The sequence below is a fragment of the Oreochromis aureus genome, linkage group 9, assembly GCF_013358895.1.
Source record: "Oreochromis aureus strain Israel breed Guangdong linkage group 9, ZZ_aureus, whole genome shotgun sequence".
NCBI lineage: Eukaryota > Metazoa > Chordata > Actinopteri > Cichliformes > Cichlidae > Oreochromis > Oreochromis aureus.
This window is the reverse complement of record NC_052950.1, coordinates 20733317-20759386: the sequence shown is the minus strand read 5'-3', so window position 1 is coordinate 20759386 and position 26070 is coordinate 20733317. Positions and strand designations below refer to the sequence as shown.

Sequence of the window (26070 nt, the reverse complement as noted above, 5' to 3'; positions counted from 1 at the left end):
GTACATCAGAGGGACAGAGCAGGCCAGCAGTTTGGAGACAAAGTCAGAAAGGCAAGGGTGACATGGTTTGGACATCTGCAGACTAGGGATAGCAGATAAACTGGGCAAAGAATCTTGAATATGGAGCTGGATTGTAGAAAAGAGGAAGACTGCAGAGAAGATTTGTGGATGTAGTGAAGGAGGACATGCAGGGCTGGTGTGACAGACGGGGAGGCTAAGGGTAGGATGAGAAAGAGGCAGATGATGCACTATAGCGACCCCTAAAGCAAGCAGTCCGAAAAGATGTCAAAACATACGCAGCTGCTGCTTTCGCTTGCAGAGCCAGACTAATACTGCTTATACAGATATTTACTAATTAAAAAGTTTGGTATTTGCAGAGCATAGCTGCCAATATTGTTAAAATCCTATCATATAATTAAATAAGTAGTGTAGAGAGTGTGGTGTGTTTTTTAGAGGTCCTGTGGAGTATCTTAGCTGTTCCTAGACTGCACACAAAGAGACCTCTGATGTTGTGCCTGGAATTTGTGGGAGTCACTCTTCCAGTTTGGGGGTTACAGCCTCTAATGTTCCTCTTACCACTGCAACCACGCTGAACTTTACCTTAGAAATCTGATCCAACTGACCTTTAGTCTATGATGCCACTATGTCATGTTGATTAACCAGAAGCTGTTTGTCTAGAGTCCCAGACAACATTAACCCTGTTGTTCTCAACCACTGTGTGTTGTCTCCCATCAGGACTTGGTGACTTCTAATTTTATTGATCGCAGCAACAGTTTTTAGACTTAGCTATGATCATTTTTGCTACTTTTAAGTTGATATTTTGGAAATAATATTTTCAACAGAAAATTTACAACCAAATCAAAATATTGTGATTTTTGTTTTTTTACATTATTTTTCCTATCGCACCCTTTCAAAAGCAAAAGAAACTTTTTATTATTAATTCTTCTAAATTTTGCTTCTTAGCCAATTTCAAGTTTTTTTTAAGATAAAATACAATCAAATTGAAATTATTTGTTGGTTTCGTTTGTGTTTGCAGGAGGTTAAGCACTTCACTCTCCATGGGAAAAATTCATCAAACCATTCAACAAAACGAGCACAGCTTTATATAGTTTATTATATAAAATGAAACATCATAGAAATATTCCATGTAAACAAAAAGTAGAAATATTTACATCAGCAAATGTGCATATGTTTTATATACTATATTTATGGTAATGAATGTGGAAGATCTTTGGTATTTAGCTACATCCTTCTCGCAACTATGTAAATTTTGTTTCAGTGCGTGGTGACATTGGCTCAAATAAAACAAAACAAAACAAAAAAATAGGTCTTCTATTATAGAAAGTAACTGCGACAGAAGACAGGGTTATAAAATGATGTATTTGCTCTCACAAACAGCACATTTCAAAAGGCTTCAGTCGTCATTCTCTCCAACAGCTTCTCCTCTTCTGCAGTGCTGGACACAGTTAAACCTCTTCTGAAATACTGCATTTCGATTTTCCCTGACTCATGTGCCAGTGCTACTCCTGAATATGTGTTTTGTTTTCCAGATTGTCCAAACAAAGCCATGTCTGTCACCCTGACAATGGAAAAAATGGAAAAAAAACACACATATCAAGACAAACATAAACTAATTTGCTTAATTATCACTTGCGTGTGTGTGGCATTACCTGTCAGCACTCATTCTCTCAGTGACCACAGGCTGTGTGTCATCTTTCAACAGGTCCCATATGTGGAGGTTACATGCAGCATCGAGTACACAGAAGACCGTCGCTCTGGTCTGTGCCCACTGCAGGGAGACCACCGGTTCACCAGCTGTACTGTTCTTCCACTGTGCCACAGGCTGCTCGTGGCTGACTACATGCAGCCTGATGCTGCCATTGCCACAACCCACCTGAAACAAGGACAGAGAATATTTGAAATATACCCTTTCGAGGCTACAGTGGTATAAGTCTCCATGGTTTTGTTTCTTGAGTCTTTTCATGCCATTCCTGTGAAACTCCAAACTTTTCTTTTCTCTACAAAACTAGTCACTCAACATATTCAGTTACTCACCCACCTTTTTTCTTTATACAAACTGAATTTACAGTTCTAGTCAGTTTTATGTATATATAGCACTAAATCATAACCAGAGTAGCTTCAAGGTGCTTTATATTGTGACATAAAGACCCTACAATAACAAGATATGATGTGTTAATTTTTGAGCTTTAGAGCTGCAGGTACACTTCTTGTCCCTACTCATTTTATCTAAGCTAATCTAAGTGGTCTTCTCACCTAAATCTCAAATATGCATATTTCCCAGAATAGATGTGATGTAAATAAGCATGACTCTCACCAAGAACAAGTGTGGTCTGAAGGGAGAAAAGTGGATTGAGGTGACATCGACAGGCTGCACTTCAACATCCCGAAACCTGTAAAATTTGGGGGGTGCCTTCAAACCGTGACTCGTTCCATGGTGGACCAGCCCCTACACACAAGTGACATTAGTACACTTTCACTACATATTACAGGAGTATAATTTTTTTAATATTTGAGAGGATTTATTTGAAATTACATGAATTAAGCTCACCATGTTGGTGCCAATAAAAAAATGATTGGAGTCTGTTGGAAGGAATTTTAAAAGCAGCGTGTGCAGCGGCCCTGTTTTAACTACATCTCGCGGTGACCCCCTGAGACTTTGGAAAGGGGCATAGAGGGGGGAAAAATAAAACAAGAGGTCAGAGGTTAGATTACTCCCAAACAAACAACAACGGAACAAACTGGAAGACAACACTGCATCACATTGGTGGGCCATTTTGGGAAGTTGCTGTCTGTATGTGCAAGAGATTGGCAAGAGACAATAAAGTAAACACTTCAGTTAAGACAGAGTGATGTCTGATGTTTTCCTCACCACACCTCTCTGTGTAACACATGTATATGACCGCAGGTATGTTTCCATCAAATGTTGAGGTGGCAAAATCAAGAGCATGCAGCATGTAACAAACAGGATCGAGTGACCAAAACATAACAGCTGTGTTCCACTGGGCAAAGACTCTGCGGTGTATTTTAAGCCCTGTGGCTGCCAGTGACAGATGATCGTCATGAGCCATTTGTTAGTCTCACCTCTCAGCAGCGAGGACGGACGAGCTGTGAAGCAACTTCACTTTGCCGCCAGGCCGGAGGCCTGCAAGAGGGGAGAGGGAAAAAAAAAAAGAAAAGAAGCGGGGCTGAAAGCGATGCCACATGTGTCAGAAAGGTGAGCCCACTCAAAGAAATACTGTGACTGCCTTACCCAGATCTGTTGGAGAGCCTGCCTCGTTGCCTTTTGGGAGCTCTACCACCACCTAAAGGACACATGGGGGAAATCATGACAGGAAATTCACATTTTTACAGTGCAGCAGTCCCCAAACTTCAGAAACCGATTCCCCTACCACTGAGTTAAAATGATAGGAAACAAGTGGCAAAAAAGCTGAATTTTAGTGAACTGAAGATCAGAAGCAATAGAAACAAATATTTTCCCCACAAAAATCTCATTATTAAACTTAGTTTAGCATATGTTTTCTTTTGGTCATTGTACCACCCATCTGCCCTGCAGTGACTCTTTTATCAGTATAAAACAGATGTAGAATCATTGGAACAATGAATACTTAGTAGGGATGGACATATTGGAAATCCTGGAGAAATGCAAGCCACAATGAATCTAAAATAACATCAGTAGTCCTCAGTGGGCTTTCCAAACTTTCCAATTCATGTATCTCTCTCCATGACCTCTCTAATAAAACCCACTCCCAACTCCTGCTCCTTGTAAAGAAAAAAAACATACATGTAAAATATGTACAATCTACTTAGTTGCTCAACCTACCCAAAAATTTAAAACTCCACTTTCATCCAAAGATGCCAGCTGGAATGACAGTCCTGATGACTCTACAATTGGAAAAGAACATCATTTAATTAAATAAACAGTACTGTGCAAAAGTCTCAGGACACTCCATTTCTGTATGTCTTGCTTCCAAGGAGCCAGACTTTGTTGTAATGTTTTTAAAGTGCAATAGGCTCCAGGCTTTTCTGAAGGACAGCTTTTCTTTGGATATTGGCTGCTTTCTCACTCATTTTCAGTCCAGTACTTGTCCCAGTACTGACCCTTTTCAGGGGATTTTTTTGCTTGCTTAGCCACTTAGCACTGACCTATGAATCATAGAAGCATAAAAAGCCTCCGAACTCAATGGATCAACTGGCCTTGTGTCTACACATAACAGACAACGTTGCAAAGAACCATTTTTAATTGTTAATTAGTTACTTTGTTAGTAGCTGCCTGTCAGAAAAACAAATAGTGTGTGCTAGATTCTCTAGCCGAATCTATGAAAAACTCTAAACATAACAGTTTGACAGGTATAAAATAGTATTTTTCCACCAACAAAGTGATCAATAAGGTGATTGCTGTAGCTTCATTAGAAATGGTCTAAGCAAAGCTGCTGTCAAGAAGCCATTCTTAAGGAAGAGAAACATGGATACATGGCTGAGGTATGCCTTGGCTCTGAGTGACTATTTCCCATTTCCTGGCAAAATATGAAGAAACATGTGAATGGCAGAAAACATACAGCAACATTCACACCTCAGGTTAATCATTTCATACCTTCCTCGGATGCCAACAGTGGGACGTCTGCCCTCAGCTCCCCTGCTAGTGCAGAGGGGACAACTTCTACAGAGGTCACAGATGAGAAATGGCCTGTGGCGGCCAACACTGCATCTGTGTTGAAAAGGTGACAAATAAGAAGATAGTTGCACAACTTGAGTTCAAAAACCAAAGCAAAAAACAATCAGCCTCTCAAGTTTATGTGAGAGAGGGCAGGGGAGTGCTGACATTCATTTCTCCTCAGATTGGGGTGCAAAGAGTGAAATATGTGTCACTGTGTAAGACCAAAAGCCTTTATATTCTTAAAATAAATAGATGAATAACAGTCTGGAAACAAATGTTAGGTGTAAGAATGTAAGAAAAATGTTTTTTATATATTTGGCACAGCTGGAATTTAATTCTCTGCTGACATACCAGTGGAGAAGGTAGGCTGCCTGAATGTCCACTCTTCCTCCCCCATCTTTAAGCTATAGTGGTTACTAGACTGCTCCCTAAGGTCCCACAGCACCACAGAGCCGACTGATGTGCCTGCAAACACCAGCGTGACCTTTCCAGGGCTGAAACAGCAACACTGGATCTGGAACAAAGAAAACGACGGGGGATTAGTGTAGATGTTAGAGGTTCAGTGGCTTTGGTTTCACTAAGAAGCGATATGCCAAGTCCACAAATAACATCAGTAAAAGGACAGATTCACATTCCTCATTAGAGCTAAAGTAAATATCGCTATTTAGACATGTAGAGACAAATCAAGTGTTTATTTTCCAACCTTACTGTCTTTTCATAATATTGTAAATAGTGTTTGATGGAGGCTTTACAGATTTTTCTAATGAAAACTTAATATGTTAAACAACCATGGGGGTTTGTGTTGGATTGTTTACAACAAAACTGTACATGCTGAGGAAGTTTAACCAAATTTGAAGTTAATGTGAGACAGATATTTATGTGGGACAATGTGCAGACAAAAGAGAGTTATAGGTTAGGTTTCCTCACATCTATTAGAAAAGTAAAGGTCATGCAGTGTTAACTTTTGAACGTAGTGGGACGAAGGGAACGGGACTGCTGTTTCTTACGTCGGTCACCCAAGCAGGAGGAACAATTACAACAAGCAATTACCCTTCTGATGTGACCAACATGTAAGACGAGCCTGATTTGATTGCTGATTTCTGGAGGGCAAGCAAAGCACTGATGCTTCTCACTGAATTTCAAGACTGATTATGCTGCTCTGATTAAGTGATGCAGAAAAATAGCTACAGTTTAACACAGCTTACTATTCATGATAAACACTAATGCTCTCTAAATAGAGCCTGACTGACGCAGGATTTTTAAGACTGATACCGATTTGTTGATTTCAAAATCCGATATTCCAATATATCATATGATATTTTTTTCTTTCTTTCAGGGACATAAAACATGAACCAATTTTTTCTGCCACTGATTTTTTTTTTTTCATTTAAAATTTCTGTTTATTTTCTCAATTGTACATCACTTTTTTCTGAAGTTTGAGTTAATAGGGTGAAATCTTGAGATAAAAACCCCAAATTTTTTCTTTCGGCTGGCAAAAAACGTTTTATTCATTGGCAGAAACAAGCTTCCGCAGGTTTCACTGATATTTGTCATGTGTATTTATTCTTTTACTCTTTACTGCTCTGCCTGACTGGTGGTTATTGTTTGTGACAAATGTGCAGCCATCAGGGAAGTTGAAGAGCGCCCTTTGGTGTACAAACAATATCAAAACTCCTTAAATGGCTGAATGGTGTTTTTCCCATGTCTGAAATTACTTTTTAAATATCCAATTTGCAATTGTCTAATAATTGGCTGATACCAAACTCTAAAAATGGTATAAAACTGAATACTAGAAGTTGTAAATGTCACCTCAGACTCATAAACAAGGATCTTCTGAGGCCTGGATGGCTCCCAGATGTTCCAGATGCAGATGATGGTACAGCTGTCAAGATGCTTGGCGCTGGGTTTAGTCGTGGGCATGTGAACTGACAGCATGGTGTGCTTTTGGACCTGAGAGAAGTGCAGCATGCTAATCTGATGATCTGCAATTGACAAGACAAAACACGAACATCTAGTCTGAGTTTTTGAAAGGCTGCTACTGCAGCCACAGAGGACAAGTAACAACTAACTAGCAATGAGAATACAGTGAGATACAAGTAAAAAACAAAAACAAAATGAGTTTCTCTGGTTGGACTTTGTACCATAAAGAAAAGGCAACTCAGTGTTGAGCTGTAAACTTCCATCGCTGAAAGACAGCGTGTCTGACTGAGTGCTCAGTTTCTCCAGGGACTTTCTCTCAGCTTGATCCTCTTCCAGCAGGACAACCATGACCTTGATTTGGAATGACAGCAGTGAGAACTAACAACAAGACAAAAAGTTCTTCATGCATACACTTCTAACAAATAGTTTAAAGACCTGTGAGGCTGAGCGCAGAAATGATGCCAGACGCTGTGAATCATAGTTCATTTCACTTCTCTGTTTGTCTCGTGCTTCCTTAGAGAGGTTTGGATCTGTGCAGGGAAATTCTATTAATAAACTCACCATATAGCCTACACATTTAACTTATCAGAAGCTTATTGTTTTATTACCCCCGCATGCTCCACTGCGCTCCGGAGGATGCTGCGTCCACTTCTCAGACATCTCTATTTCCTCTGTCTGGATGTCTCGATCTGTGTTATCCTCATTACACTGAACGTACGCCTAGAATAGAAGATGATCTCACGTGTTATAAAGACATATGCAGTTTCTCTTTATAATTTGGATTAAGAAGGAGACAACAGAAATAATCGCTAACCTGTTTAGTGTTTGCATTTCCAAAGTTTCTGATGTACATGTCATACTCATTGACCGGCGGCAGATCCAAAAGGGAGAAAGTCATGGAAAAATCCAGATCGATTAAACGAAGCAGCTCTGTACTTCTCTTCCTGTTGACAGCAACAAATATACGTTCAAGGTTTAATTAAATAATAAACACACTGTCAGGTTGCCCGAGGTTGCTTTATGCTTATGTGAAAAGTATTACTTAAGTGACCACAAGTGTCCATTTAACATAATATGTTTTCTGCAAATAAACTTACTTTTGCTTACTGGCAACTTTCTTGCTGACTTCGCGTTGCTTTGCAGCTACGAAGTCAATAAACTTTCCGCGTTGGGAGGCTCTGCTCTGGATCTTCTCAGTGTCTGTAAACAGGGCAGTAATGATGCATTAAATCCAGGATAATCCTGCACAAAATACCCTGGATTTAACAGGAGTGTGCCTTTCAGTTATACACAAAGAAAGAAGCACACTTAAAACATTTATTGTGGGTAAGAATATACCTCTGGACCATTTAGGCCTCTCCTCCTCCACTTCTCTGCTTGTACTTTGTCTGGACTGTGTTGTTCCAATTCTCTCATTCTCTTCATCCATGGCTCTCCGAATAGCTTCAATCTCCTTTCTCCGCTGTGCTGAAAGCTCCTCCTTTGCTTCACCCGCCTGTGGATGCAATGGCTCCTTCTCATCCTCATCTTCATTAGTGCTCTCATTCAGCTCCTCAAAATCCTCTTCATAATCCTTTAAATAGAGCATTCCCGTTCATCACTGAGCACATGCAACGCGTTTGATTTGAAACAAGAAAAATAACCATGATGAACAAAAGCTAGATCCTAAAAGAAGAAACGTGAACCGACCACTCACCATTTTCTTACAATGTAAATCGATTAGAGCATGCCAAAGTAACACAAAAAGAAATGTGTAAACAACACTGAAATTAAAATCGAAACTGGCATATTTTGTAAAAGCAGCCTCTGTAATTACCTCAAAATCGTCTTCATATTCCTGGTCAGCCAAATCTTCATCATTGACAACTTGCTGAGTTGATCAGAAAGCATAAAGTGGGAGAATCATTTAAGAAACTTTGATTATTTGTGCACAGACTCGTGTTGCTTTAACACCAATTTCCCAAACACTTGAATGCAATACTAATAATTTCCAAATCGTTAATGTAATTAAAGGTGGTTCGGTTAGAAAACATTCAAAGTTAAGCCCAATCAAAAAAATGCATACTCATTTTGAATTTGATGTCAGCAACATGTTTGAAAAAAGCTGGGAGCGGGCAACAAAGGACTAGAAAAGCATGTGATAAGAGTGATGGTGACACTTTTCACAACTGATCATGTTGTCTGGCAAAAGGTCAGTACTGGATACAAAACCAGCATCACAGAGAGTGTTTCAGAAGTCCAAATAGCTACACTGTCAACAATTTAACAACAAGGATGAAAACACATGTATGAAGAAAAAAAGAGAGCGATATCTAAATTCAAATAAAAAATACAACTCCATATGATACGTGTCTGTGTTACATAGCTATAAATGGGAAATTCTGCTTAATATATTTTATGTTTATTAGGAGAAATGATGCAACATAGTGTCTCTGCTTCTCTCTAATGCTCACTGTGAGCATTACAGACAAACCAGCTGCAGACTGAGCTTAAACCTGGTTTGTTCTCATGCAAGCACAGAAAGGTCAGGCTGATGTATTATGCTCCACAAAGGGTGCCAAGACACAATATTCCTTAGGTTCAGTGAAATAAATGGAATAAGCAGAAACACCCCCCCATGCTAAAAAAAGAAGAAGTTCAAAGACATGCAAGAGTGCATTTGTTGCCTTTGAAGGCTATAACCAAACTGAGCATCTTACAGGCTCCTCTGTGTCTGCTTCATGTTTCACAGCAGGTATCCACTGCTCAGAAACCAAGTCAACTTCCTATATTGTGAAAGGATATAATGCAAGGAAAGGGTTTACAATCAGATAATCCATAGTAATGCATCAGCGTTGTGAGAGCTATGAGGGAAATTTACACGCAAACTAACCTCTGTTTCTACCACATTCCTCTCATGACTCTTGCCAGATGATGATCTCTTGTCTCTGTGATCGTCTTCCTCCCTGTGCCTTCTCTCTTTGTGTTTCCTTTCCACGTCAGCTTCATGTTTGTGCCTTCTCTCCCTGTGTTTGTTTTCTGGGTCTTCTCCCTCTTTGTACCTTCTGTCCTTGGGTTTGTCCCTCTCAGCCCGCTCTCTGTCAGCACGATGATGTTTGATCTCTTCCCCTCGATGCTCTCTGTATTCACTGTCGTGCTTCTGTTTCTCCTCCTAAATAGCAGGAAAATCCCAGCAAGAGGATCTATGTAATCAAAGCCATTCCTTAAAAATTCAAATACGTGAACATTAATATTACTGTAGAAGCTTACATGATGTCCTCTCTCTCTGTGCCTCCGTTCTCTCTCCTCTTTACGTTTTCTATGTTCTTCTTTATACTCTGAAATCAAAGACATTCAAACATTAAACATCTCATGGACATGCTACTCTAAATACGCACACTCCTGTATGTTTACCTCTGTCCTCTTTCTGTTCCGAATGCTTCATGTCTCTGTGTCTCTCTTCCTTGGCATTCCTTGTGTCTTCATATTCATTTTGGTGTCTCTCTCTCTCCCGATGCCGATCTTTCTCCTCCCTGTGGTGCTGTTCTATCTGAGCTCCTCTTCCTTCCCTGCTTTCCTTGTGTCTTCTTCTCTCCCCATCATCCCTAAGCTCTCTGTCCCGCTCCTCTCTTTTTCTTTCCTTATCTCCATCATCCCTCCTTTTACTCCGGTCTTCCTCCCTGTGTCTATCTCTGTCCCTTACCCTCTCTTTCTCCTTATCTCTGTGTCTTTCCTTATCCCTATCCCTTTCATGTTTTTCCTCTAGGTCTCTTCTCTTCTCCTTATTTTCTCTGTAGTCATCACCATACCTCCTTACATCTACAAATCTCTCCCTTTCCCTTGTCGTCTCCCTTTCATTTCCTCTCTCAGCTCTCCTATCTTGTGAGCCCTCTTTCCTTCTGTCTTTTTTCCCTTCATCTCTTCTCTCTCTCCCTGTGCTCTCCCTTTCCCTGAGCCTCTCCTTCTCACGTCTAGACTCCTTTTCTGGGTCCCTATGGCGTCTCTCAGTGGATTCCCCACCACGGTACCTTCTATCATAGCCATCGCGCCTCCTGGTATCGTCACCACCGCGTTCTTCCTCCTAGAATAAATAAATACAACCAATAAAAATACGATTACATCATCTACTGTTGCATTTAATTGCTACAAATCGAGCTTGAATCAGAAAATTCTGCAACTTACCCCGATGTGTCTCCTCAGGTCTGCAGGTCTCCATGTGTCTTCCTTTGTTATTTTCTAAACAAACACGTTTCTTAAGGTTCATTTGATGACATTTTTAATTGAAAGACACCATTTTATATAACTTGTATGATGTCGAACCAGACCCATGTAAGTCAGCGGGATAACATTCACTCTCTGAGATAGCGTTTGACAACATTCATAGCGAACACGACTTTTTCTACTAAAAATAAACACTTCTCAGCTTTGGCTCACACACGGTAAAGTCAGAGCTGAAGCACGTACCTTATCTGTGTACATGTTCTCATTTGCGCTTGTTTTTTTCTTGGTTGTCTTCAATCACCGAATATTAGCTCTTATTTTTGTAGAGACACCGCCATGATGGTTAAGACCCAGCGCGCAGGCGCAGTTTGCCGAATCCAAGGAGAACGCGTCACCTCGGCTTGACAACAGCCGTATCAATCCGCAGCAGAGAAATCGCTGAAATCAACAGCCAGTTGCCATGGCAGCGGCTGAAGATACTGTCCATACATTTTTGTTTTGGCGAAATATCTTAAGTTTGGGGCTTCAAACGCGTATAATCGTTAGTTGTTTCGCCCTGTTATGTCTAGTTGTATGTGAGTTCATATTTCTATCAATAAAGACTAAGTAGCGATTTATCAGTGCTCATCATTTCGGGTTTAAGGGTAATACTGTACTAACAAGCTAGCGAGGCACTATTAAATATAATTGTTTCAAATACAGCCAATGCAGGATGCTATTTAAATATTTACTTTTAAGAATATCTGTTTCACTGGACTTTGACGCTTTCTAAGTGATAATAATGTAGTTGCCTCTAGTAAACACCAGATGGCGATGTCTTAGCTTTATACATAGCGCTAGAGACGCCGCTGGGATCGCACACAACTGGATGCCTGTGCGTTTTTGGAACTGGTCATACCCACCCTGTGTGTGGGCAGAGTAAGTAGAGCTGTGGACTGGACTATCTCAAGCAGACCTATTTAATCAGCGGAATGTCTTCGCGAGCTGCTCTTCAGAGTGGAAACTAAGACGGTTAACGACAGCGGTTTCTCCCGGGGCGATGGGCTGGTGTGCAGGTGAACCGACGTGAGAGCAGGATCCCCGTAGGAAGACTTCTTTGGTCCGCTGGCACATGGGAGCTGTGACATTCCGCATTTTGACATTTTAAGGACACTCTCCTGAGGAGGCCACAGTGACATGTCAAGAGACAGCATGACAGATGTACGAGGAAGCCATTCACAAAACACTAGCCCAGCTTTACCCAAGGAGAACGGGCACACTGCGCCGAGTCCACCTCAATCCAACTTTCCCCATCCCTCAGAGACGACCATACCCGACGATACCCCGGCGTCATCCACCAGCGAGCTGACCCAGACCTGGGTCCACTTTGCTAAGACATTTGTGCTCATTTTCCCCATTTACGCACTTGGTTATTTTGAGTTCAGTTTCAGCTGGCTGCTTATTGGACTTGTGATCTTTTTCTGGTGGAGGAGGAACACAGGAGGAAAGCAAAACCGACTGAGCCGAGCAATAGCTTTCTTTGAGCAAGAGGAGCAAAGTGCCAAATGTGCTCTCACCACCTCTGATTTACCACCATGGGTAAGGCACATTTTGAATCAGAGCAGGACGGAGCTGTTTATCCCAACAGAGCCACTTCTATGAATAGGGCGTGTAGTATTGTTGTGAACTATATTTTTGAGCTTCCAAGAAAACACAATCAGCTGACAGGATCAGCAGAGCAGAGTTGAGCTGTAAAGCTGTGATGGGGCAGCTGTCTCCGCAGCAGTGACATTAGACCAGAGCCCCAGTCTAAATACAGCAGGGTACAATGGTAAACGAGACACCACGCTGGGAAGGAAACATGCCCACGGGGTCTCTGTTATTTTGGGATTCAGACTGGCTATGTCACTTGTAGTAAGTCAGTCTATTTCTGCAGCACGTTATCTTGGCAAAATGTTAAGACAGAGCAGAGGTCGCTGCCTCTCCTTGCTGGATTTAACAGTTTAGGGTTTAATTTGGCAAACCAGTTTATAAACCAGTAAGAAGCTATACTTAATCAGTCTAAATTCAAATGCAAAGTGGATAATTCCACAGTTATTATTTATATTTAGAAAAAAAAATCACAGGTTAATTCCAGGCTTTGGAAGAGGGCTATTTTTTTCACACATGGATTTTCTCACGACTGGTGCTTTTCAAAGGGTCTCAACATTAAAGGTTGGGGTCACTTGAGAGAAATAATGTGACTGTAAAAGATCATATCTATGAGTAAACTTTGTATCTTCTATAAAACTCAAAAGGAGAAGAGAAATTTGCTTTACTGAACCCTCCTTTAGGACCCCGGAGGGTCTGGGTGGTCCAGACCATTCATGTAATCAATTTTGAGTTAATTTAAGCCGTATTCTCTCAGCAAAAATATGAAACTCAAATAAACTTTAAATTTAAATGACTGAATAACTTGTAGGTCTTCAAAACGGAGACTTTCTGTATCAGACTCAGAGGAGGTTTGCGGCGTTCTGTGCAGCCTCGCTAAAAGTTAAAAGCCTATTCTGCTGACACATGGCTGAGGATGCATTGATGCCATTAAAAGGGGGGTGGAGGACTTAGATGGGATGGAGGGAAAGCATCCCACTTAAAGGAAAGAGAAATTATTAAATGGCTTCAGCACCCCCCCTGTTTTAAGTCTGTTCTTTATGAAACTGTGGTCATACCAGCAGCAGGATTGTGTCCTCATGGGAAATCAACATGGATCTTCTGGGGCTTCACAATGATTGACAACCTCCAGCCTGACAAGCTGAGCACATTTCACTGTTTCCAGTTATAGCTCTTAAATCTTGGCTGTTGCAGATTTCTCCCCACTACGCACATAAAGATGACATTTCTTTCACACTCTTGGTTCTTTTGTGCGTCCACACCCCAAAATAATTGCTAAAATGCACTTCTGCCGGTTCCAGTTTATCCAGTTTAGTTTATGTCCTGACCTGTATTTGTCCAGGGTGACTCAGCGGTCAGCTGGTGTGGCAGCTACTGACACTAAAAGTGTCTGTGGAAGCGTCACAACAGTGTTGCACATAGCTCTTGGCTAAATTTTACAGTCTGAGCGGTACAGACTGAACTGAGACTTCGAATGAAAAACCTTGAGCATTCAGGTGAAAATAGCTCTTCTTGTTTAAAAAGCATTTTGTTAGACGAAGAAAATGGTTATAAAATGAAAGGTAAATGCAGTCAGTACCACTATTCACCCTTGGTGAGGCCCAAAGACTGTACATAAAAGATGGACAGCTATGGCACCTGGAGCTGAATATTTTAGCCTTCATGTAGAGCTCATTATTATTGGCATTAGTCATTAATATCTGATATAAACAATATTGTATGCTCTGTCTTAGTTTTTAGGAATAATGAAAAAATCTTTTCACACGTAGACCGCCATTCAGGGTGGTGATGTCGTTGCGTTGATGTATCTGTTCAGCTATTTCAATTTGTAACAGAGCATAATGAGGAAAACATACCAGACATTAATCAAACTTTATATCAAGATGAAGATAAAAAAGCAAGAGCGTCAGCTGTTAGAGGTCAGCACATAGATCGACCTGTCTTCTTCTACTTCTTTATAGAGATTATCATCAACTGCTATTATATAATCCTTGCTTTTTTCTCCAAGGTAGTTTCATTCTCATTGTTGTAAACAATGGCCATTATTCCCAGCTTGCGCGCACCTGCTGACATGAGACGTGTCTCTATCTGTCTGAGCCACTGAATCAGATTTAATTGGAAAACACCGAACACTTGTGGACTGCTGAGCTGATTGAACTGGCAGATAGTCACCTTGGTTCAGTGTCAGAGAAGATGGCTTGCTGCCCAGCTGGATATCTCAAAGCAATTTTGACTTGCTATCAGGCTACTTATGGGAGAAAATGGGTGACACGGTGCTTTGGTTTGCTCTTTTAAATGGACTAAATCCATCAGGAGTGCAGAGAACACAGATCGCAGGATTTGGGGAGTTGTTGAAGCATTTTCTGCACCTCTTCCTATCAGCAGGAACACTGCGAAGACTAATATCGCCTGCCTTGGTTCCTTTGCAGTGGAAAAAAACAAAAGTTGCACACTGTGGCATTTCTTTCATACTTTGAATACTTTAGCTTGTTAGAAAAAGTAATGTAGCTCTGAACTTCCACCGGTTTACGTCACCGACCTAGAATGCATTGCGTATGCCTTTTTAGATCAAATTGAGGGTTTTTAAAACAATTCCACTATATCATGTGTTTTTCATGATGTTGTTTAGTAGTAAAGGGTATTTAAAGTATATTAAGACCCACAAGTTCAAATAATTAGTGTTTGTTTTTAACAAATGAAGGAGTTATTAAAGAAATGTTATCACCCAAACAGTTTATATGAAGGGGAATATAAGCTGTAAGTTAAAAACTGCAAACTTATTTATTGCATTGTTGAAGTTGGCCAGTGAATATTACAGGCACAGAACTGTACTACAGCTGCAGTAGATATAGTCGTGTTTTCCTTGAGCCCTGTGGTCACAGTTTATTTGTACAGTTTGTTTCCTCTGATCTTACATAGCAGCAGTGAAAGAGCAATATGTGCTGTACAAACTGAGATGGACCTTAGGTGTGTGGAGGTGTAGGTGTGTCGTTCAGAGGGCTCAGATTGTCTGCATTATATGAGACCTTAACATGCACCTTCTGCCAGAGGACGGCATTACTTGGCTGAAATCGTGATACCATATCAGCTGAATTGAACCCCATTTCTGCTGCTTCTGCTGCTGACATTGTGTTTAGGCTTTAACATTTTCCCGTGTTATTAGCTGCAGCATGTGTTTTCCTTCAGGACGTGAGCACCTCTCTGACTCAGCGAGTCATGATAAGCAGTCTGAAGACAGTGAGAATAACCATCTTTTATTCAAAACCCAGGCAAATTGTTAATTATGTCTTTAAGAGGCAGAGCTCAGCGACTCTTTGGCATAACACGAAATAATTAAGATATGTTTCCCTGACTCTTGCTGCACAGCTCAGCGCTTAAAAGGAAACATTTGCTGCGAAGTGACTCATCATTACCTCACCTACATTTGTGAATGAGGTCACTGTGTCAGGGGTATTAATGGGGTTTTTTCCAGCATCTCTTCCACAGGATTATATTATTTCTGCAATCTTTTATACTAGCTGTGACATTCTCTTCTCTGTCGCCCTGCTCATGTCACTGCTTTCTTCACACTCTGGCATAAACGCCGGATAAGCACTTTTGCTGAATCCATGAGAAATGGTGCTGTCTCTTCACATATCGTGTCTCACCATAGGTCCAGCCAGTTGCCTCACTTCATCTTTATTTTGTTTTTTACATCTTTATAGGGCAAATATGTAATATGAACCATGCCACGCATCACAGCATTTATATCTTGAGCTAGTTTGTAGTGTACTTTCCTAGATGGGATTTTGAAACGTAAAAGGCAATAAGAAACACAATCCATACTATAAATGTTAAGAAGCACAAAACTCGGAACACAACAAAATATAGAGAGACAGCCCAACACGAGGTACAAACTGCAGTTTAATGAAGCACCAGGGAAACAGGAAGTAGGGGAATATTCATCAATGCACGACTGACCCCTCTTTGAAAACTGACTGAACTGCTGCTGCGCATCCATGATGTCAATCTGCTGTTCCACCTATGCTGCTTCCAAGATTCGGTATCTTGTGCATTCAGAGATGCTCATCTGCATACGTTGGTTGTAACAAGCGGCCCCTTCCTATCAGCTCTAAGCAGTCTGGCCATTCTCCCCTGACCTCTGATATCAACAAGGCATTTTTACCCAGACAGCTGGTCCCCTTGACCACGTCTGGATGCCTAAATGCATTGAATTGCTGCAATGTGATTGGATTAGAATGGATATTTGCATTAAGAAACAGTTTCAAAGGTAAACCTAATGAAGTGGCCATCAGTATATATCATCATAAGGGCCTTGATTAGGGCTCTGTTGAACTTGGGGTGTAAACACCTTAAATTAAAATGATAAAGAGGACGTGGTTCATCTGTTTTCTATTATGCTGGTGTCTGCAGTGCTGAACACCATTATGCATCGTATTGACTTTGTTTCTGCTTTAGCTCCTGTTAAGTCAGTGATTTATGTTTGTCATTCAGTAAGATTAGTTAAACTGCAGAGCAGACTCAGAGCACAAATTATGTAGAAGGTCTGACTAGAGAAGGATGGAAATGCTATCAGTCATGTCTGATTTATTTCAATCCTCAGCTGTGTATCTGTGAGTATAAGATTAGTTAGAAATGTAGCATGGCTGCATGATGATAAAGGAAAGGGCATATGATGGAAACATTCTTTAGGTAGAGAAGAAAAATGGATTGCGAAACAAGTGATTTTTGAAGAGCATTTTCATCTTTTTTCTTCACCTACAGCACAGACTGCATAGCAAAAATCGAACCATTGTAAATCTCATGCATCAGAATAGAAACACGTTACTCCATCCTCCTCCTCCTCCTTTGGAAACTTTTAGTAGTGAGGTTATAAACATTTTTTCAAAATTAAACTGCCTGAAAACACAAAAACAACAATTTAAATTTCTGATATTCAAGCTGTTGCTTCTTGTTTGATGTGATATTACAGCCTGAAAGGTCTTAAAATTAAATATGACATTAGCCACAGACACTAAATTGCCACCAGATACAAATATTTTGAACAGCTTGTACTGGAGGAGATGGGTGCTCTTTACTCTTAGCTTCAGTGCAAACATTAATAATAAATAAGTATCTAGACCATAATCTTTTACATTGGTAAATTTAGCTGTGCTGAAATAGCAGCATGGCTCTAAAGATGGCAACGTCAGGAAGTCTGACATCTACTTGGGTTCACACAAATGTTAACAAATCGTAATCGAAAGTGTTTGGCTGATTAGTTTTGATTACGCGCTGCCGTTATATAATGCACGAGGTGAAGACTCTCAGCTTTAACATGAGATAGGTTTAGAAATGACAGATCCCACACTGAGCGTGGTTTTTACTTCCTAAATCCAAAAACTAAATATTGGAAAAAGACAAAAAAACTAAAACTGTAAAAACACATCAACAGACAACAACTGGAAACAGCTTCAGCTGCCAGTCATTAGGCCTTTGGGTAGTCATCATGTTAGTTATGATTATGGTCATTTTATGCACTTTGATGTGCTTTTGCATCAAAGCTAGAAGGTTCCTCTCGCCCTGTGATTGCTGGGTTTGGCTCCAGGCCCACAGCAACCCTGAACTGCATACACGGTTAAAAGTTGGATGGATGGATGACAGTTTTAGCCAACCCTGCTATCTGTCTATCCGCCTATGCTCTATTTACGAACAGGATGTTCCATCTTTTCTTTCTGAAACCAACCAGGAGATGATCTGTTCTGTTTTCTCCATCGCAGGTCCACTTCCCAGATGTAGAGCGGGTGGAGTGGCTGAACAAGGTAACGAATCGAGCGGCTGTCTCTTGAATTTGCCTGCTTGAGTGAAGCCCTCCTCTTTTTTCGTGCCTTGTAAAAACTGGGGGAAATGGGATGTCTGTCGCCCTTCTGCTAGCTCTCCTCTTCTTGCTGACTGTTGCCACACTGCAGCACATCTGACTTAACATGCAGGCCCGTTCCTGCAACGCTGTGAAATGCATTAACCCTTGCGAATCCCATGATAGCAACCAGGATGTAAATTTGGAGTCACTCATGAGTATACATTAAACTGAGCTAGCTGGAGATTTAAAACATTCATGTGTTAGTCTTGTTGCTTGATGTGTATGGGTTTGACAAATAGAACTAGACTTAAATAGAGCTACAGTTTGAATATTTTACTGTAAAGGATGTACCCCTCCATCTATATAGTCCTGGAGCAAATACATTTTTATATCCTTTTAGAATAATCATATAATTCATATTTTTCTTTGATTTGTTCCAAAACTCTTTGATTTCTCTCTTTCTGTATCCCCTTAGACTGTGAAACAGATGTGGCCCTACATCTGCCAGTTTGTGGAAAAACTGTTCCACGATGTGATCGAGCCGGCGGTGAAGGAGTCCAACGCCCACCTCAGCACCTTCTCCTTCGCCAAGTTCGACATGGGAGACAAAGTGAGCATCTCGTTGTGACAAAACAAACTGCTAGCAGCAGGTGCCGTGGGTCAGCTGATGAGGGTGCGCCGTGGCTAGAACATGAACGTGCATGCATGTCGCTGACATATGCTCTCGTTGCATAAATAGTTTCCGAGCGGGGGTCTGCAGAGGGGTCGACCTTGTGCTAACCACGTGGGGGTTGGGAGGGGCGGGGTGATGGAGTGGCCGTAATGCTTCCTTGTGTTTTGTTGCAGCCGCTGAGGATCAACGGGGTCAAGGTTTACACGGAAAACGTGGATAAGCGTCAGATCATTATGGACCTGCAGATCAGGTGAGCCAACCAGATCACTGTCTAAAAGTGTTTATCGTCTAGCGCTCTCTCCTGCCATTATAGTTATAGACAGTACTTGCTCGGCTCTTTTGTTATAAATACAACACGACAACAACTGGAGTATCTGTTTTCAATGCAGCTAAAGAAACTCACATTGCTTTCATGCAGAGGTCAGTATGTAAATAGCCTCTTTCCATCCAGGTCTGTGCAAGTTAATATCTTCTGCTTTGTGCACACGAGAATCCAGTGTAGGAATAGTATACACAGCAAACAGCATTAAATTCACATTTCCTGGAAGGGATTGTAACTTCAAAGGCCTGAATCAAAGTCTTAAAAAGTGATGGAACCCTGATAGAGGATTTTTACGAGACATATTTTTGCTTTTTATCACCCAGCTTTGTTGGCAACACTGAGATCGAAGTAGACATCAAACGCTACTACTGCAAAGCTGGCATCAAGAGCATCCAGGTGAGGAAATCCCTTTTTTTGTGATTTGTTTCATATCCTCATAGAGGTACTTTCCCTTGGTAAGAAATAAGGACTGCACACTGGAAAGAGAAACACAGCAGTTAGCAATGCACAAAAATACTGTTAACTCAAGTAAGAGGTGATCTTGTCAGGTCTAAGTTTACAGTTTCACTCTGGCATAAACACACACTGGTAAACGTCTAGATTCAGGTGTGTGGGGATGTCTTTGTAGGGATGAGGTTGAAGTTTTGTATTATTTACATACTTAACAACAGAATAATCATATAATTCAGCTAAACAGCTCATATGAAAAGCAGTTGTAAGGGTTCACACATCAAATTTAACCAAGAGAGACCATCTTTCTTTCTCATATTGCTGAACTTAAATTACATTTCGAGCCATTGAGTGCTAAAACTATGTAGTATTGTCAGGGGTGGTGTGAAGAGGCCATGATTAATAGGACCTACTAACCATGACTCACAAAATTAGGGAAAAGAAAATTATATTATGATCGAATCATCCTTTGATTTTTTGACAGGTATATCTCCCAAAAGAAAAAAGCCAGTGAATTTACTGTGTGTCACCACCATCACCACTCTTTCTCCCTAGTTTCCAGTCATTCAGCTGTCACTCTCGAGCCAAGTAAATATCCATGCTCTTGTTTTTATTATTACAGGATTAATAATCCTGCTTTTCTCATATATATATAACAAGACCTATCAGGGGTTTCTGATGTTGAGAGCTACTAGTGTTGTGCTGGAAAAAAGGAAAATGACTTATAATGGAAGCCGATTGTTTCTTATCAAACTCCAGTAACAAAACAACGTAAATAAAGCAATCCAGAAAACTTTGCAGGCACTACCACAAAGACAAGACATAATAAGTAACAATCAGCATACCAGACACATGTGGAGAAGATACTAACAAACTCAAGGAAAGATCAGTGGGAAAAAATGAAGCTATTACAAATCACAACAAGAGAAAAACAGATCATAATTCAAAGGAAACATTCTCAGACTTTGAACAGACAAATAGTGTTTTCAAAAGCTTTTCTGTTTGTTCTGATTTGGTCACGAGGACCTTTATTTTTAAAACGTGTCTCTTAAACAGAGTTTTAAACAAACTAAAACAGCTAAACCTTAATAATGTTGCTTCAGAAGATTGCCTTTGACTATACAGCCCAATTACTCTGAAGTATTTTGTGTCTGTGTGTTGTTGTTATTCTTGCTGCTCCTTTGTCCCTGTGTGTATTGCTGTCGAGTAGCAGCAGGCAGAAAAAAAGGCAATCTGTGCTCCTCCTTGGAGACCCAGTGCCATCAGGTCTGTCCCTGGCCCTGTTATGAAACCCAGGCAGACCTACATACTGTATCTCTGTAGACTATAATCATCCACTCATACATTAGTCCACATTTGAGCTGCATTATATTACAAAAATTACAAAGGTGGGCTTGGCTTTATATTAAGCTTGGAAGGGTTGGATTAAACTTTTTAACCACTGCTGCTTTACACTAATAGCCCATTAAACCTGCAAATAAATCACGTGTTGTATTAAATTGCAGTATTTTTTAGCAGGTCCATTATTTTAAATGTTCATATTTTGTTGTTTCCCCTGCCAGTCTCCTGCCGGCCTAGGTCACCATGCCTTTAAGCCATTATTATTCCTTTGGACAGTTTTGTCAATATTGCTATAAATACTCCGGAGTCCAGCAAAAACTGCCACGGCTCAGTGTGAAATACACCACCACTTATTCTTGGTGTGATCTTTGCACAAGTTATTGCACCCAAATGAAGCTTAACGTTTTCTACCTGTCCTCCTTGACGTTCCAGGACTTGATTTTACTGTCCCGGCTTTGTGTAAGTTTTATGTTCTAAGGAGCTGATTAAATCTCACAGTTAACAGAGCGAGAGAGGAAATAGAGAAATACATTTAAGTCTAAAGAACTGCCTGCAAACACAAAAACAAGAGTACTATTGGTTTAGTTTCACAGGGGCTTTAGTCATTAGTATCGGATTTACTGGCGTAATTCACTTTCCATTCGGACAACATTTTCTGACTGTCATTCCTCCAAAAAAAGGAATATAACTCCACAACAAATATACTGGTGCTAGAATTCAAACCTCCTTTGTTGCCATTCTGCAGGATTAGAGCAGCTGTGTGGTGTTCCACATGATAAATCTAAAGCACTTTCAAAACCATAATCCTCATAATTGTCATAATATGTTTTGAAGAAGGTGGAGGATTGCACAGGGCAGGTGTGAAGTCAGGCAGCGATAGAGTTTCCAACCTGTCATGCGCTAGAGCTCCAGCAGCACTGCTGCTTACGAATGTCAGGGGTCAGCAGGGTGTGAGTTCCCTGTAGCTCTCCGTTCGTGTTTGTGGATATCAACGTGTTGTTTCTCTTATGTTTCCATAGATCCACGGTGTGTTGAGAGTGGTGATGGAGCCGTTGCTGGGTGATATACCTCTGGTCGGAGCTCTGTCTTTGTTCTTCCTGAAGAAGCCAGTAAGTGCATAAGCTAATAATGTTTAACTGAGTAACTTTATCAGTTAGAATAACTTTAACAGAGGAGCAGCTGAGGTCATAATGACACTGCAGTTTGATTAAATGCAGCATGAATAGAGTGGAGGCTGTTTAACCACAAAGCCAAGATGGCATCACAGTTCAGCACATTACTAATTCAGGGTTATACTCTCAGTTGACATTCAGAAAGAAAGGACAACTTTTAGACTGTATGCTTTCCTCCACTTCTATGTTATTACATATAATAATACTAAATTGGCCAAGGTTGGCCTGATTATCCTGCTGTCCTGAATATTTAAAATGCTCCCCTGAGTATTTCACTATTCTTACTATGCCTAACATTTCACCTCATAAGGCATCTTGTTTTTGTGCTTTACTTATTCCCTTGCCTTTTAATGCAGATACAATAGACATAAATTAAAGCTAAAAAGGGTCATTTGAGTCAAAGTCACGACTGGATCACAGTAGGATGTGTTTCTTATTATTTGCAGCATTAATTTCCAGCGTAATTTCAGTCTCTTTTACTTCGCTGTCCTGACTGTCGGCCATTGTTTGTGCTCTTGCAGTGCAAGCAGTGTTCACATGATTTGCATTTACATTTCCAGTTGCTTACGCATCCATTATTTTCCAGTTGAGGCTCCATCATTCTCCTGGTTCAACCCAGAGCCACTGCTGCACAGCTTAAAAACGTTTGACCGATTTATATCAAATGCGAGGGCCCAGTGGAGCTGTAGCGGTGCTTTAAATAGCTGCAGATCAAGCCAGACCTACTTTGGCATATTTTTTTACCCCAGGCACTGAACTAAAGCTCAAGGTGGAGACATTACTGTTGGAGACTGAAGGAAGAAGCAGCTTCCAGTCACATGTAAAGATATCCACACATGCATTTAGGTGTTTTAGTCTTCTTTCAGCTCCTACACCAGCAACATCACATTGGGTTCCTGGAGGAAAAAGAAAATGAATTAATAAAGCAAATTATTGACTTTGACATATTAACATTGTGTTCTCTGGACTTGAAGTAAGTCGTGTTCTTTTTTCCCTTTGTGTTATACAAGATCTGAGGCTGGGTGCCAAACATAACAGACACGTTTCCAGACCATAAGAGGTCTTGGCCATGTCTGGACGGTGTGATTGCACTGATGCAACTCAGCGCAGCCTAAATAAAAAGATGCACCACATTCTGCAGTGAGGCAGAAGAGATTCATCTACTCCAACTCAGATGACAGTTTTATACTTTTATGTAATGAATGAACGATGAAGCAGTGACTGAATCGCAAACACGGCTATTATTGCTATGAATTCTCGTAAGTACTAATTAGTAGATGTGTGTGAGATGTTTGCACGACACACACAAAGACAAGCAATAGAGTTACATTGATTGAATGTCCTGGCAGATCCGATTTTCAGTCAGTTTATGCAGTGGTTCTCAAATGATGTGCCTTGAGCCAAATCCTGCTGCTCCGTGGGATTTTATATCTACAGTGTTATTATTTAACTCCATGAAAAGAACAGCTGGGATTTAAATATATGTATTAGTGCACATTAGATAGCCCGGACTGAAAGTGAGGAGGTAAATCTGGTCACTGATGAGGAGAAAAACCACACCAAACCAACTAAAAAAAAGCATCTACTAAGGGAAAAACTACTGAGAATACTACCTGTCTCACGGCTTGAGCTAGATCAGAGATGTCAGCGACCTTCAGCTGCTGACATTTGTTCAGCTTCTGGAGTTAGCTAATGCCAAAATGCTGTCAAGCAAGCTAAAAAGGCACTTTGAAGAAATTCTGTAAAAGGATCTGAAGCATAGGAGGCAAAAATATTTGTTGGATGGTATTAAAGCATCTGTTAAGATGATGGAGGCAACTTTATTCCAGTGTAGATAAACTGAAAGAAAAACGAAATGGGTAAAAATGTAGGCATCGTGCTGAAAATACAATATTTTCATATTAAAATACAATTCCAGGTGACAGAGAGGCTTTTTTCCTGCAGATATAGAGGTGTGACTTGATATTTTGGCTTGAAAACTGCTGAGGTAATGGTTAGACTGTCGAAAATCAATTTATTAAAAAGAGATAGTTTTGACAGTTACTAATTACAGTCATTTTATTGAGTCATTTCTGGCTGGAAACAACCAGCCTAGCCCTGTCAAATGTAAGAAAAGTTGATGCTGAGAAGATTAATTATAGGCTTAAAAAAATCAAGGCAAACAATGGTTGTGACAGGTGTTTTTTGACCTGTGAGTAACGAAGCCATACTTCCTGTTTTATGTCAATCTTCAGAGTTTAGGCTGAGCTGAACATTACATGATTTTAGCTCTATATTGAGCATGCAGATAAAGTCCTTCTAGAAGCAATCAGCCATCTTGGTAACACCTTCGGTAGCCCCTGTCTAAGTAAATCGGGAGGGATCCATAAGTGTAATTCTGATGGTCACTGAGATGCGACAACTGCATGCCTAGACTTCATTGCCAAAAAAGGCAAACAGGTTTAGAAGCAGAGTTACTCACATAAATCTCAATTCAGGTGTCTTTGAGAGTCACGTCTCTCTCTCTTATCATGTCTCAAGTACAGACATTAGAGAGTACTTTTGAAAGATTGAAAGTGTCAGGATTACATTTAAATTGGACCTACTGAGCAGATTTAGGGGACTTTCCAGAGGTTGCGAGGTGGCACATCCAAAGCGCTGGAGTGTCCTTCCTGTGCAGGACTCAGCACATAAATGCAACTGAGCGTTGCTGGTGACGTCCGAGCCCAGAGAGGAGTAACGGTTTGAATAGACAGGGAGATTCTAGGCAAGCATAGAGGCAGTGGTGAACAGGTGAGGAACTGTGGCACCAGTCCACCAATCCGCCCAGATATACTCATTGTCTGTCTGCTTAATCCCAGAGGTGTGTGAAGAATAGCTCCATCTGGACAACTCCTCTTCAGGGTGGAGCAGTGATGCCAAATCCGAGCAGCACCTTCACCTGTAAATAGAGAAAAGGGGGCGGGCAACCAAATCCAGGCCATCCATCGAACCCTGATAAAAAAAAAAAAAAAGCTGTAAAATCGAGTCTTGACATTGTGTGCAGTTGCTCTTTTATCACATGTAGCATATATCAGGAGAAGGTTTGCTTTAGATTGTCTTTGCAAAATATATATTTGGTTTCAGCAAGGAGGTGCAGTTGAATACGGAAGAGGATTAGGGGCACTGGAAAAAAAATGGGCATGTCTGTTTTTTCTTCTTTTCCAGAATTCTGACTTTTTTCTCAAAATTCTGAAATTCAAGTCAGAATTCTGTCTTTTTTTTTTCAGAATTATTTTTTCTCAGAATTCCGACTTTAATCTCAGAATTCTGACTTTTTTTTCTCAGAATTCTGGGATTAAAGTCAGAATTCTGACTTTTTTCCAAGATTTCTGACTTTTTTTTCAGAATTCTTTTTTTCTCAGAATTATTTTTTCTCAGAATTCTGAGATTAATCTCTGTATAATTTCAGATTAATCTCAGAATTCTGACTTTTTTTCACAGAATTCTGACTTTAATCTCACAAATCTGACTTTTTAAAATCAGAATTCTAAGATTAGAGTCAAAATCCTGACTTTATCCTAATATATATGACTTTTTTCTCAGAATTCTGAAATTCAAGTCAGAATTCTGACTTTAATCTCAGAATTCTGACTTTTTTCTCAGACCTGACCTAATCTCAGAATTGGGAGATTAATGTCAGAATTTTAATCTCAGAATTAATCTCAGAATTCTGAGATTAGTCTCAGAATTCTGGAAAAGAGGCCCTAATTACGTGGCCTTAACCCTCTTCCATAGCTGTATGACGCTTGAGCATAAAGAACACATGACACCTGTTGAGGTTACCTGCTCTTGTCTTACATTGCCTCACATGGCTAGAATCATTTTTTT

The 26070-nt window shown here is 40.4% G+C and overlaps 2 protein-coding genes across 4 annotated transcripts in view; one reads left to right on the top strand and one right to left on the bottom strand.

The window, feature by feature from the left end:
* Positions 1 to 1100: 1100 nt before the first annotated feature.
* dync2i1 (dynein 2 intermediate chain 1) lies at positions 1101 to 11156 on the bottom strand. Of its 3 annotated transcripts, none has more exons than XM_031732418.2 (23): positions 11039 to 11156; positions 10757 to 10810; positions 9989 to 10655; positions 9845 to 9912; positions 9468 to 9746; positions 9295 to 9360; positions 8412 to 8465; positions 7934 to 8168; positions 7693 to 7795; positions 7410 to 7539; positions 7204 to 7315; positions 7031 to 7125; positions 6817 to 6946; positions 6485 to 6657; positions 5027 to 5189; positions 4613 to 4726; positions 3842 to 3903; positions 3272 to 3323; positions 3103 to 3163; positions 2570 to 2675; positions 2336 to 2467; positions 1671 to 1894; positions 1101 to 1579 (listed from the first exon to the last, which is right to left on the bottom strand). In XM_031732418.2, the coding sequence occupies exons 1-23, from the start codon at positions 11051 to 11053 to the stop codon at positions 1405 to 1407; spliced, it is 3270 nt and encodes a 1089-aa protein (XP_031588278.2). In that variant the 5' UTR covers positions 11054 to 11156; the 3' UTR covers positions 1101 to 1404. The 3 variants fall into 3 exon arrangements, with proteins under 3 accessions (XP_031588278.2, XP_039473480.1, XP_039473481.1); XM_039617546.1 differs by having other exon boundaries at positions 2570 to 2669; XM_039617547.1 differs by lacking the exon at positions 9295 to 9360.
* A 139-nt stretch (positions 11157 to 11295) lies between these two features.
* The window catches only part of esyt2b (extended synaptotagmin-like protein 2b), a 39173-nt gene continuing 24398 nt past the window's right edge, over positions 11296 to 26070 (top strand). The window contains exons 1-6 of the mRNA XM_039617549.1: positions 11296 to 12373; positions 18184 to 18225; positions 18739 to 18873; positions 19110 to 19186; positions 19582 to 19654; positions 22069 to 22158. Coding sequence (XP_039473483.1) covers positions 11972 to 12373; positions 18184 to 18225; positions 18739 to 18873; positions 19110 to 19186; positions 19582 to 19654; positions 22069 to 22158 — 819 coding nt within the window. The 5' untranslated portion in view covers positions 11296 to 11971. The remainder of the gene's footprint in view (positions 12374 to 18183; positions 18226 to 18738; positions 18874 to 19109; positions 19187 to 19581; positions 19655 to 22068; positions 22159 to 26070) is intronic.

What these genes read in the sequence shown, in the direction of transcription:
- dync2i1 (XM_031732418.2), bottom strand. An exon ending in GGAACAGAAAGAGGACAGAG is followed by an intron (nt 9,913 to 9,988) that starts GTAAACATACAG and finishes CTTTGATTTCAG; the next exon opens with AGTATAAAGAAGAACATAGA. An exon ending in GCAGCCTACCTTCTCCACTG is followed by an intron (nt 4,727 to 5,026) that starts GTATGTCAGCAG and finishes TTTTCAACACAG; the next exon opens with ATGCAGTGTTGGCCGCCACA.